At 35.3% G+C, this 14,325-nt stretch overlaps 1 protein-coding gene and 1 non-coding gene across 10 annotated transcripts in view; both read right to left on the bottom strand.

Annotated features, from left to right (window-relative positions):
• The window catches only part of ECT2 (epithelial cell transforming 2), a 64,061-nt gene that overhangs the window by 38,807 nt on the left and 10,929 nt on the right, over positions 1-14,325 (bottom strand). For 7 of the 9 annotated variants that reach the window (XR_005019754.1, XR_005019753.1, XR_005019757.1 and 4 more), the window contains 6 exons: positions 13,681-13,811; positions 13,422-13,537; positions 13,259-13,321; positions 11,675-11,897; positions 7,391-7,527; positions 2,186-2,305 (listed from right to left, as the gene is read on the bottom strand). Coding sequence is in view for 4 of the 9 variants with exons in the window: in XM_036851354.1 (XP_036707249.1) it covers positions 2,186-2,305; positions 7,391-7,527; positions 11,675-11,897; positions 13,259-13,321; positions 13,422-13,537; positions 13,681-13,811 (790 nt within the window). In the remaining 5 variants the exon portion in view is untranslated. The remainder of the gene's footprint in view (positions 1-2,185; positions 2,306-7,390; positions 7,528-11,674; positions 11,898-13,258; positions 13,322-13,421; positions 13,538-13,680; positions 13,812-14,325) is intronic. The other 2 variants (XR_005019756.1, XM_036851358.1) reach the window with 1 other exon arrangement.
• Positions 1,463-1,603, bottom strand: LOC118895071. The gene has a single exon (XR_005019846.1). It is a non-coding gene; the product is annotated as a U4 spliceosomal RNA (small nuclear RNA).

Here is a 14,325-nt window from a genome sequence, read left to right as displayed (position 1 = left end):
AATACTGTTTTGTAAATCTGAAAGTTGCTGAGAGTAGATCTTAAAAGTTCTCATCACAAAGGAAAAAAAAAAAAAAAAACTATGTGTGGTGGCAGATGTTAACTAAACTTATTGTGGTGACCATTTTGCAATACATACATATATCAATCCATTATGTTGTACACCTAAAACTAATACAATGTTATATGTCAATTTTATCTCATCAGAAGGGGGAGGCAAGACAACATTAGGGTTTAGGAGAACAGACTTAGAAGTTAGACAAAAAAGGGTTCAAATTCAGTGTCCAGAATTTATTATATGACTGACTTCAGAAAAAGTATTTAATCTCTGTATATAGCAGTTTCACATCTGTAAAATGTGGACAATTATAATATCAACTTCTTGGTAATGTTCAATAGATGTGGCAGTACTTGATAAATGGTGGGCTACATTCAAAAGAGAAAAAAAATGTTATGCAACAAAATTTTAGGAGTATTTGGGTTATGGGATTATAGGTTTTTTCTACTCCTTTTTCCTTTTCTCCTTTATTTTACAAATAAATGTTTGACAGCACACATTGGCATCATTGTAGAAAAAAACACAGGTTTTAACATTTTAAATGTAGGACAAACCTGAAATCAGCTAAAAAACAACTACTAGTTGAAATACTGGTAATCCAAGTTTATAAAAGAAGCTTAAAAAATTATGTTACACATTAGAAAACTAAAGGGTGATCATCGTTTTCAAAGCTCCAGTGACTCACTAGTGAATGAAACAAAAAAGCAGCCTCACAGATATAGAGAACACACTAGTGGTTACCGGTGGGAAGATGGAAGCAAGGAGGGCAATATAAGGGTAGTGTGGAAAAAGAGGGTTATTACGGGATTATATGAAATTATGTATATGAAACTTTTGAAAGCACTATAGAATTTAAAGACTCTTTCATCTAGTAAAAAAAAAAATATTTTTTTCTTTTTTAAAAAAAAGCTCCAGTCAATCAGAGAACATGATTTTCTGAATTGAGATTATGATCCTATACACATAAAAAGTATGTAACATTTTATATTGGACGGGAACTTGCACACCCAGACTGACTAAATGACTAACACAAAGTGATCCACAAATTAGTAGTAAAACACCAAGATGAAAACCTGCTTTCCTTTCCACTCTACCTTTATGCCTCTCAGTGCTTCTTATGGAAAAAAAAAAAAAAAAAAAAAAAACCATTCCAAGAAAATTTTACTCTTCAAATATCCAGAATCCTAACTGCAAATAAGGAGAAACTAGCCTGAGATTCTATAACTTTTTAAGAAAAGAAAAACTCCTTCAAAATTACTTGTAAATCTAGAAATAAGTGAAATATGGTCAAGGATTTTGATAAAATACAAAATACAAGCATTTGATAAATTGCATTTTTATTAACTTCTAGATCTTTTATATTTTTGTCCACAATGTGCAGTAAAATCAAAAGTAAGTTAATGTATTTGTTTGAAAACATTCTGTAATTCAGATTGATCTTTTTATTATAATATAGAATAAACATTTAGGGAAAAGTTTTCAATTAGCAATAATAGCACGCCTCAGATAAACCTCATTGGCTATGATATTGCCACTGCACAAAGCTGGAATAAACATTGAGAGGAAAACTGATAAATTTTGCTCAGGCATCACATAGGAAAAATAAGAGGAAATAATGCTAAACTACTTTTAAGGGTTCAGCTAAACCTGCCCCAAAATTACTTTACTATGAGAGATTGATACCTGGAATTCATGGACCCTTCATCAAGGGAAAATCATTAAAAAGAGGATAGCATTGTCTTACACGGTTTTGGCATTTATCTGACCATACAGATAGAGAGAAATGAATGAAATGATCTCGAGTCCCTTCCAACTTCACAGTTTTTCAAACAAACCAAAGCAAAACAAAAACACACAACTTAAGATGAACAACAGCAGGAAAATAAGAAAAATAGTACTAGCAAACACATGTCTCTATAGAAAAGACTTCATAAGGTCTAAATTCCTTATTTTCAAATTAATCAAAATCAAAAAACAGGCAAACAGCAAATGCTAATAAGGCACTGGAGCAAAGGGACAAAAGAAATTTTAAATACAAAACTTATTTAGCTAGTCAGAAGTACCTGAAAAATCGTAGTAAATATACACAACGTAAAAAGAGTTACCACATTAACATATACAAATTTACCTTTATCTTAGTGTGCACATCAAAGATATCTGGAATACTACCAAAAATAGTCTTAATCTCTTCTGGTGCAAGGATAGGCCCACCTCGTTGTCCTTCCTCTTCCAATGGCACTTGAAATAACTAAAAGGTAAAAAAGATTAGTTTAGGTAGATTGTGGAAAAAGAAAAAAAAATTAAAAATCTAACATACAGACAGTGATAAAGGAGAGCTATGATGTTAATGGAAAAGAAAAAAAAGTTGAAAAAAAAATACTTCTCCTTAAATTTGAGACCTTTTCTCATAACATTTTCTAGTCTGTTTTATCCTATTTATTCATCTGTGTGTATATACAATCTTGTAATAAAATGTTACATTAGAATCTAATAAAAGTTTATTACAGTTCTACAAATCATTAAAATTGTTAGTATGATTCAGAGTCATTTCTACTTTTTTATTCAAGTAACTAAGGAACAAAGCAATAAGCAGTCATACACTTAATATAAGTACTAAATGTTTTTAAATGATAGCAAAAAAACTTGGTTTAGGGGGAAAAGACTGGACGTGAAGCTAGAAGACCTGTTTATAACCATGTTGATCTAAGGGGGAGCTGAGGCAGTGATGCTAGCACTGGGGAGCGGCTGCAAATACAGATCATCGTTAGCAGAGAGGTGTGACTGCACAGAGACCATAATAAATCAATTGCTTGCAGGCTCATATCAAAACCCTATCAGGAGTGGCAAGTGAAAAGCTCAGGGCTCTCACTGATTCTGCATTATGGTGAGTTGTATAATTTTTTCATTATATATTACAATGTAATAATAATAGAAATAAAGTGCACAATAATGTAATGCGCTTGAATCATCCAGAAACCATCCCCCGCACCCCCACCATACGTGGAATAATTGTCTTCCACGAAACCGGCCCCTGGTACCAAAAAGGTTTGGGACTACTGTATTATATGACTCCATTTTATGACATTTTCAAAATCCACAAAATTGTAAAAATGGAGAAGATATCAGTGGTTACCAGGAGGTGGAAGGAGAAAAGGGTGTGACATAAAGGAATAGTACCAGGAGCTTTTTGGGGGATGGAAATATTCTGTATCCTGATTGTAGTGGTGGTTAAACAAATTTTCACATGTGTTAAAATTCACGGAAATATACATCAAAGAGTCAATTTTACTATATAATTAATAAAATTTGACTTAAAATTTTAAAATGTTCATTGACTATTCAAAGTAAAAATAATAATGTATTATTGTGTTCTTAACATATGTAGAAGTAAAATGAATGACAACAGCACAACGGGCAGGAGGGGATTGAAGGAAGGAAGGGGGGAAGAAAGTACATTCTAAATAGTAAGAAACTTCATTAAGATTATGAATTGTTCCTATTTTTAAGAACGACTACAATTCTACAACAGTTTATCCCCCCCTTAAAAAAAAAAAATATATATATATACACACACACACACACACATATATATATATTTATATTCAGGCTTTCCATTTCTGTAAGTATGGTGAAAGCTACCTGCTGAAAACAAAATACTGAAGAAAAACCTCTTTCTAAATACAGCAATAAGTTGACAAGAAAGTGAGTTACCTTCAGAGGCCAAAATCTAAGTGAAAGTAGAAAGTTGAGTACTAAATCAACTTTTGCCCCAAAGACATCTGCCTAAACTGATGAAAGTTAAGCTTCACCTATAAAAGCCTCAGTGGGAACAGAAGACCGACACAAAACCTAGTTTCCAACATACTAACAACTTCCAGTAAAATTAAAAGTGTGTTTAACCAATGATCCAGAAATTCCAGGTTTTTGCCCAGAATATGTTCTCAAGGAGCCATGAATAAGAATATTCACAGCAGCACTACTAGTAATAGTAAAAACAAACAGCAACGAAACACTAAAACAAATTTCAATGTCTATTAAAAATAAAAGTTAAAAAAGTTGAAATATTCATACAGGAAAATGAATTACTGCTACATGCAGTGACACAGGTGTGTTTCAAGAACATTTCTATCAAGTGAAAAAGGCAATTCACTAAAAAATATATACTGTTACATTTGATTTTCTACACATATGTGATAGATCTATAAGGAAAATGATAAGCACAAAATTCCAGATTACAGTTATCGCTGAGAGCGGGGAAAGAAATGGAATTGGGAAAAAACACAATAGAGGATGCAAAGGTATCTGTAACCATTTATAAGCATTCCTTTATCTAGTCAACATCTAATTAAAAATCCTAAACAAAAATATTCAGACACCAAAATACATCAAGATTCATTAAAACTTCTCAGTATTCTTAAGACACAATACCTTAAAACAGTTCTACTGTGTTTGTTTTAATCCCTCATATAAAATTAGTTAGCCAAAAAACTATTGATTCTACCTTTCCAATATTTCTCAAATCTATCCTCTTTTCATTCTCACTGATACTATCCTAAGAAGTTCAGGTTCTCAAAATCTCTAACCAAGACTGCCAAAATAACCTCCAAGTTGATCTCCTTGCCTCCACAATTTCCCCTTCTTCAATACCTCCTTCAAAGTGAACCAAGTTCCCTTCTAAAATACAAGTCAAGTGATATCATCCCCCCTCCCATCAAAAATTCTTCTATAATTACACATGACACACTGTACAAAGGCCTTCTCCAGTCTGGCATAAGCAGTCTTAACTCTCACTGTATCCATACTCCAACCCCTATCCCAGTCCCCTTAACCCACCCTCAACTCTAATCCCCCTAGACTACTCTGTAATACCTTGAATGATACACATCTTCAATCGTTTGTACTGTTGGAATAATCTCAAATACACTTCCTACCATACTCTTTGCATGCACCAATCATAATTATGCTTTAAAACTCACTTCAATTTGTATCTTCCTTATGATACTTTTCCCAATGTTCAACCATTGAAAATTCCAGACCAAACCTTCCTTAAGCTGGAAGAGGAGCAAAATTCTCACCATACAAATCTCCAAATACCTTAACTAAACCTCCCTCATGAAGTTCATAACCTTCCACTTGGTATTATAATAGGTGTGTATGTTTTAACTCCTCTTCCAGTCTAAGTTCCTTTAAAACAGGAACCCTCTTTAACACCTGTCACAAAACTTTATATTAATAGGTACCTAAGGGGGCTTCCCTGGTGGCGCAGTGGTTGAGAATCTGCCTGCCAATGCAGGGGACACGGGTTCGAGCCCTGGTCTGGGAAGATCCCACATGCCGCGGAGCAGCTGGGCCCGTGAGCCACAATTACTGAGCCTGCGCGTCTGGAGCTTGTGCTCCGCAACAAGAGAGGCCGCGACAGTGAGAGGCCCACGCACCGCGATGAAGAGTGGCCCCCGCTTGCCACAACTAGAGAAAGCCCTCACACAGAAACGAAGACCCAACACAGCCATAAATAAATAAATAATTTAAAAAAAAAAACAGGTACCTAAGTATTATTTGGAATACATCAACAAGCTTCTGGATAGTCACTTAATTTGGGGGCTAAGTTAAAATTAAGCTATTCCAAATCCAAACTAAAAAAAAAACAAACAAAAAAAAAAACAAAAACACATTAGTCCTAAAATAGAAAGCTTAGGGCTTCCCTGGTGGCGCAGTGGTTGGGAGTCTGCCTGCCAGTGCAGGAGACACGGGTTCGAGCCCTGGTCTGGGAAGATACCACATGCCGCGGAGCAACTAGGCCCGTGAGCCACAACTACTGAGCCTGTGCGTCTGGAGCCTATGCTACGCAACAAGAGAGGCCGCGATAGTGAGAGAGGCCCGCGCACTGCGATGAAGAGTGGCCCCCGCTCGCCGCAACTAGAGAAAGCCCTCGCACAGAAACGAAGACCCAACACAGCCAAAAATAAATAAATAATAATTAAAAAAAAAAAAAAAAAAAAGCTTAAAGAGAACACTATCATGAATTTAGACCACAATCTTTTAAGTAAACTTAGGTGAGTTTATACTAAGCACAGTGGTATGAAAGTCTGTCTACAGTGTAATAATTACAAGTGCTTTTAAAAAAGAAGTTTTAGTGAATTTAATTGATATGCAAATTAAAATTCTGAAACTCCAGTGCCTTTACCACGGCTTGAAAGGATTTACATTTCTAGGTAATAAATGCTACCAAAGTACATGAACAGTATATGCCAAAAGGATTTTCTGCTACTCAACCCCATTTTGGCTGACTATAAAAACTTCAACAAGAAACTCATCTAGGATGATTTCCCTTGAGGAAGAAGAGCAGAGCTGACTTAAAACAAGTGAAGTTTAATATAGCAGAGGGCCTCATAAAACCCTGACTACTGCTAAACAAATTAACTGTGAAGAATAATCTCTCTGTGAATACCAAGAAAGAAGTCTTTTCATTTCTTATTCATGCATTTTATCAATGGTACAAGCAACTAAAGGCCATTATATTGGACCTTAATGAGATATATTAAGATTTCAAATAGAGATCAGTTAAAAATTAAACCCAAATCAGAAACTCCCTATCATTTTTCTATTCAAAGTCAAGCTTGGTGGTATTAACCTTATTTTCCTGACAAACTATCTCCTTTATTACCACAACCAAAGTTATTCCTTCTTTCTACAGATTCCAAATAATGTCCTATTATTGTGTCTTTCAGAACCTTGAATTTTGATTTATTCCTTAATATCTTCTTCAATCTCAACCTACAAGGATTCATTAGAATTGTTTTTCTTCAGAAATAACTTCATAGTACATTTTAATAATATTAAGCAATGAGTCAACATATGACTACTGCGTAATTTAAGAAAACTCGACACAGTAAAGGATTACTAAAAAAAAATTACTGACAGCCATATTGTTATGCTTCATTGCTAACTGCTTTTCCATATATATACAGTACTAAATAAAGCAGTGACTCTAGAATACACATTATCAGAAAAAGCTACCATTTCCAAATATAAATGTAGTACCTTGACGTGGAAGCTGCTAAATTCTGAATTAAACTCAGTCCCCTCTAAGATTGTCTATTGAGGATCCTTCTCTCTTTAAAGTCACTATTAAAAAAAGATGCTATTTCTGCATGAATAAAATGCTAATCTTACAGTTATGCCATTTCCCTAAGAGCAGTTTTTGTCATACATTTTCATTTTTAATATCTATATTCAAATTCTATGCTTATATAATTTTCTTATAAAAAATAATACCACTTAGATTTTTTTACTTATAAACACTGGAACAGAGATCATTTTTCCAAACTCTTACCTGAATAATTGTGGCCAATATATTTACGTAATTACTTTCAGTCTGATAGAGCTCTCTTGCAACTTGCCACCTGGCTGACTGCTTTGAAGGAACTGGAGTAGAATTTTTAGATGACTTAGTACAAGATTTTGGTGTTTCTAAAAGGTAAAAAGGAGGAAAGATTTAAAATGGAAGTCAGATGTAAGTACCAAACACTGTACAAATTTAACAGAAAAAAAGGGAAAGATATCTACTCTTATAAATATACCACCATACACATTCTCATTAAAGTAGAATTTCCTCCTAGAATAAGGCCAGAAAAAAATAATGGTCATGTACTCTTCAAAAATATCGAGGTCATTAAAAACAAAGATTGATTTAAAAAAAGAACTGTTCCAGATTAAGAAGAGACTAGAGAAAGATAACACAACAACCTGTGATCGTGGATTGGATCCTAAGCCAGAAAAAACTTTTTTCTTTTGCTTAAAAGCACATTAGGACATTAGTGGAATAACTGGTAAAATTTAAAGGTCTATAGAGTAGATCATAGTATTAAATATTAATTTCCTAATTACAATACTTATACTGTACTTATGTAAGAAATGTTCCTGTATTTTGGGAAATACACAATTAAGTATTTATAGGTAGAGGCACATCATATCTCCAACTTACTCTCAAAACAGCACAGATATAAAAAATACACGTGTATGTAAAAAAAGAGAGAGAGAGAGACAATGAATGAATGAATGAATACTAAAGCAAATATGGCAGAATATTTCCATTTAGGAAATCTGAGAGTACAGGAATCTTTACAGCAATATATAAAGATATTTAAGTTAAAAAAGGAGGAAAAGGTTGTTACGATTACACAGTCACAGTAATGGAAAACTTTTCATATATATATGGAGAAAGACTCCCTTAAAAAAAAAAAACAAAAAAAACCCCCCAACAACATTAACTAAATTCTCTGTTAAAGTATCTTAACATAAGTCTAACCCAAATTGGAGGGAGGATGCATTAGTATATTTTATATGTATCTCAAGAAAAAATTCTTAATGAAATTTCATAAAAGCTTAAAATAAATTTTCTTACTATCAATATGGTTAGAATACTTAAACATTATATACAGAATCTCCTAATAGCAAGTTTCTCAATAGGAAAAGGAATGTATAACACATAATAGAATGACATGAAAGAAGACAATATATAGTCCCAGCATATCAAATTTACTCAATGATAAATAATCTTAAGCATTAATTTAAACAATCATGCATACTGTGGAGTTCTGAATGTTTTAAAAAAACAAAAAACAAAAAAACAGGCTTCAAAGAATTTCCCACTTGCCATATATTATTTTGGGCTACACTCACCAGACCCAGGAGCCTCTGCCATTACGGTATACTTTAGGGGGAAAAAAACTGACATACACTGATCTAATTTAATTATTGTGTCTAAGCAGTGATCTACAAACTGGGTATTCTATTATTCAGAATATCTAATATATAGCAGTTGTCATGTCTGTTTTCTTTAGTGGTTCATTTTCTTCTGTCCCCTCAACTTCATATTCAAGCTTCAGTCCTGCATGTTCATCTCTTACCATCTCATGCCCATTATGTCCACCATGATCATAGAACCAGTAAATTCTTAGATCTACATATCTAATCATAATCCCCCGCCCAAGCACCTGGTCCAGCTTTTCCAAATGCCTACTGGACATTTCTACCTCAATTTAACCTGGATTTTCTCTCAAACTACACTCCTTCCTCCAAAATATAAATTTTCTATTTTTGCTAAGGTAGAATTTCTTCCATTTAATACTTTGCCATCTTCTCCTCTTCCTCCCTCTCTATCACTCCATTCTATCAATATTTCCCCAGTGCTTCTTACTTTTCTTTCCAAACATCATCAACCCTGGTTTAGGGCCTTATTACCTTGTGGCCCAAGTCTCTAGAGATTACTTCATGGTCAGGCTCTCTCTAAACCGCCTTACTTCTAGTCATTCTTCAGAATAATCCACTACAAATTACTTACTCAATGAATCACTCTGCTGCTCAAGTTTCTAAAGTTCCTTGCTGATGACAATATACAGATCAGACATGCCAGTCTGATTTCAAAGTCCTCTAATATTAGGCCCCAATTAACCTTTCTAATTTGACTCTTACTCCTCCATACTCCAAGCAAACTGACCTAGTCACTATTCCCTAAAAACTCATTTTGTACGCTGTTACCTGTATTCTTGCTCCTCTTATAATCTCAAATCCACCTCAGTCTTCTGGGTCTACCTTAAATTGACTTTCAATTCCTTCCATGAATATTTAGTGAGTACCTACTCTATACTAGGCACTGGGAATAAAGCAGAGAAGCTAGACAAGGTTCTTGTTCTCTTCCAGCTTACAATCTGGTGAAGCAAGTAAAATAAAGGAGTAAACAAACAATTTCTAACAGTGATAACTACTACTGAAGACAACAACCAGGTAACGGGTTGGTAGGAAGGAGTAGTGGGACAGAGACTTAACTTTAAAGAGAACCCCGATAAGATTTCTTTAAGACAGGGAGAGCAAATATAAAGTTCCTGAGGTATGGTTGTAGTAGAAAAATCCGAAGAATAATAAAGATATTATGACTGATACCCAGAGAGGATTAGTGGAGGACAAAAGCACATGAGGTTAGAAGTAGGTGAAGAAAGATTACATAGGAACCTGAAAGCTACGGTAATACAAAGCCATTGAATGACTTCATGCAGAGGAACGGCATGAACTAATTTATACGTTTTTAGAGACTGGTTAGTCTGCATGTAGAAAGGCAAAAATGAGTACAGGGAGACCACCTTGGGGACCACTGCAATTGTCTAAGAGAGACCATTTTTACAGAAAAGGTTGATAAAGGAAGGGTAACAAAGGAAGAGTTGGAGTGGCAGAGAGAATCAAGAGCTCTAATTTGATTATGTTAAGTTTAGGATGTGTATTAGACATGAACAAGGAGGTGTCAAGTATATAGTTGGACAGGGAAAACCTCAAATTTGGGAGTCAACAGCATATAGAAAAGCCATGGAATTAAATGAGATCATTTAGGAAGAATTCAATGGAGAAGAAATGACTCAGGAATAATATTCCACATTTAGAGTTGGAGAGAGAAGTTAGGTCAAGGAGAACATGAAACGAGTTATATACAAAAGCCAAAATTTAAAAATGTGCCCAGGAAGAAGTAGCTGCTAATGTGTTGAATGCTGCTGATTACACAAAAACTGTCAGCACCCCCAGCAAGAGCAATGAAATTCAACTGGAATGAATTGAAAGGAAAATAAAAGGCAAGGAAATGAGACAACGGATCAAGGTGATTCCTTCAAGAGTACTTATATGAAAGGGAAGAGGGAGATGGGATAGCAAGTGGAAAGTATTACAGAGTCCAGGGAAGGTTTTCATTGTTTCATAAATTAGAAAACACAACAAATTTGTGTGCACACTAAAAAAAACAGAGGGGAAAAACTGAAGATCAAGGGAGAAGAGCTAATTATAGGTGGCTTCCTGTATCAGCTGAGAACAAAGTCAATTCACCTTCCTCTGACTTCACTGTACCTATTTTCTCCATAATCTATGTGACATCTTCTATGATTCCTGTGTGTTAAGAGTCTGCTCTTTGAACAGTTCTATCACTTTCTAGCTGTGTGACCCCAGACAAGTTTTACTTCTCTAACCTCAATCTAGTCATCTGTAAAACAGAGACAACAAAACCTATCTTATAAATACACAAAATACATAAACAGTTAGTATATAGCAAGCAACTATTAAATATAAGCATTTTCATGTGCCTTTTCTCCTCAGACAGAACAAAGGTCATTAAAAACAGAGACCTTCTGGGACTTCCCTGGTGGCTCAGTGGTTAAGAATCCGCCTGCCAATGCAGGGGAGACAGGTTCGAGCCCTGGTCTGGGAAGATCCCACATACCGCAGAGCAACTAAGCCTGTGCACCACAACTACTGAGCCTGCGCTCTAGAACCCGAGAGCCACAACTACTGAGCCCGCGTGCCACAACTACTGAAGCCCCCATGCCTAGAGCCCCTGATCCGCAACAAGAGAAGCCACCGCAAGGAGAAGCCTGCACACCGAAACGAACAGTAGCCCCGCTCGCCACAACTAAAGAAAGCTTGCGTGCAGCAACAAAGACCCAACGCAGCCAAAAATAAATAAATTAATTAATGTAAAACAAAGAGCCTTCCAAACTCACTGTAGTAGGGATTTATCTATATTCTAATAATTATTCTATTCCACTAAATTTAGAGACCAATTTTTTAAAATGTGAATTACCTCCGTAGTTAATGCTAGATTCTGGTGTGTTGGAGATATCTAGGAGTGACCCTATAGAAAGGGAATGTTCAGCTGACGGGCGCTTACGGGGAGGGAAAGGTGACATGTCTGTCTCTCTTGAAAGCTGAGCAAGTGTCTCTTTTAAACGACGTCTTTTGCGATTGCTGTTTGGGGTATTTAGAGAAAGCAGTGATACTGATTTCTTGAGCTCAGGTGTATTAGCCTGCAATCAAAAGCACAAAAGCTCAATTTTACTTCCGTGGTTCTTTACTGAGACAGGAACAAAAGACAAATATATTTACGAGTCTGACAAAATCGGGATTTTGCACAATAATTGTACATCTATATACTCTTCCATGTAATTCAGAAGCTTCATGAAACATAATAATCAAAGGATCATTGTAATTGTCTAACCCCTAACACCTAATGCTTTTTCTCCATAGCACTATTACTATTACATATTCGGCTGTAAGCTTCCCTATTGTCTACTCCCCATTAGGCCATAAACTCCAGGAAGACAGAGACCATTCATATTTCATTCACCATATCTCTGGCATTTAGCACAATGCTTGGACATAGTGCTCTCCAATATTTGTCAAATACCACTTGATTTTAGGAGTTCTCTTCTGAAATCTAAGGCATATTTTTTAAACTTTATGTCAGGAACCTTACATTGAGAATAAAAGAGTCCAAAGAGAACACAACAGAGTACATATTTAGATTTTATAGAAACACAATAAATCCACACCTTCACTTTCAAATATTCCATTCAAAATTATTAAATCTCGAACTGAAGTAAATTTTCCTTAAAGCCTGTTTCTATACCTTTATGTCACATTTTGGTGAATGATACTACTTTTCACCAAGATCCAGCATGAAGGCTGGATTTTTCCTTGCCTATATTCCTTCTACTACAGTCATTTTTAAAATGCCATCTCTCCCCTTAATATTCTTCAGTGGTTCCAATACTTACAGGCCAAATCCAAACCCTTTAACATATTAAAAACTTGATTCTGCCTATCTAGTCTGCTTTATCTGTTGGCCTTCTTTCCCACACTCTTTTCCAAAGCCATACTAGACTACTTGCTATTTTAATGTACTTTCAAGTTTTCACACCCTCTCCCACCTGCTATCTAACATGAATGTCCTTACCAGGTTAGCCTAGGAAGCTGGCTCAATATTTATTTGCTCTTTCAATCCTGCCTGAGTCTCTCAGAGTGAAGCTAGTTAGAATACATACATTACTCAATTAATTATAGCACATTTCATTCAGCACTATAACTGTTTGCACATCTCTCTTTCCTTTAAGGTTCTAAGTTTTTGAAGACAGGGATGTTACTGTGCATAATGGTATTACCAAGAATTTGCACAGAATGAAATGTATTAGATTAAAATAAGATCCAGTACATTAAATCTACATAGACTATTACTCAATATCCAACTGTTTAATTATTCTGAAACCCCTAAATATGACAAATAAGATGACCTGTGTGCTAATTATACTATGCTCTTTTGGGATAAAAAAGTGTCATCTTTATACAATCAAGTTCACAGAACAAATGACAAAAGGGACAAAAAGCATACCTTTTCATATAAATACATAGTTTCTCCAGCTCGGGCATCCATCTGAATGCTTCCCCAGAACCACTAGGAGGAAGAACATTTTAATTAAGAATTTATCTCATCAGAAAAGCTCTCAATATTACCAATGTGTTTTAAAAACCAATCTCATTCTAGAATTACTTGCCTCTTGCTTGACAACATAAAGTTTCTTTGAAGGTTCAAATGGAAGTTCTTTTACTATATTCTCTTCAACTATAAGGTGAGTGCATCTTTCATCTCCAACAGGTAAATAGTTTCCTCCTAAAGGGGAAAGCATACAAGCATACATAAGCCCAACTATTTAGCCCCAGGCCCAAATTTTTAAAGAGGCATATTCACCAGGAAGTGATCAGCAGCAGTAAGGAATAAAATACATATAACTTTTAAATTATGCTAAATTCTACCTTGCATTTCAGTCATTTCTTCCATATTGGTTTTCTCTTCATCTGAAAATCCCAGGAAACTTAAAATGCAATCTTGAAATGGAGGAACTTTAAATTCATTTCTAAACTCATCAAATGATGCACAGAAATCCCTAAAAACAAAATACACTCTTCTAAAACCAGCTTAACGGAAATTCAATAAGTTAGGCAGATTAATTTATAAACCTACGGTAATTCTCAAGGTTTTAGCATAACCTATTTATTGAAAATATTTTACATTTGGTCCTGAAATGTTCATGAAAACCTCAGTTAAAAAAAAAATTGACGGGCTTCCCTGGTGGCGCAGTGGTTGAGAATCTGCCTGCTAATGCAGGGGACACGGGTTCAAGCCCTGGTCTGGGAAGATCCCACATGCCACGTAGCAACTGGGCCCGTGAGCCACAACTGCTGAGCCTGCGCGTCTGGAGCCTGTGCTCCGCAACAAGAGAGGCCGCAATAGTGAGAGGCCCGCGCACCGCGATGAAGAGCGGCCCCCACTTGCCACAACTAGAGAAAGCCCTCGCACAGAAACGAAGGCACAACACAGCCAAAAATAAATACATAAATAAATAAATTAAAAAAAAAAAAACTTAAAAAAAAAAAAAATTGACGTGTCCTCAGTCATCC

This window comes from Balaenoptera musculus, chromosome 4 (assembly GCF_009873245.2).
Source record: "Balaenoptera musculus isolate JJ_BM4_2016_0621 chromosome 4, mBalMus1.pri.v3, whole genome shotgun sequence".
Lineage (NCBI taxonomy): Eukaryota > Metazoa > Chordata > Mammalia > Artiodactyla > Balaenopteridae > Balaenoptera > Balaenoptera musculus.
The sequence above is the reverse complement of the archived record's forward strand: the minus strand, read 5'-3'. Positions and strand labels throughout refer to the sequence as shown.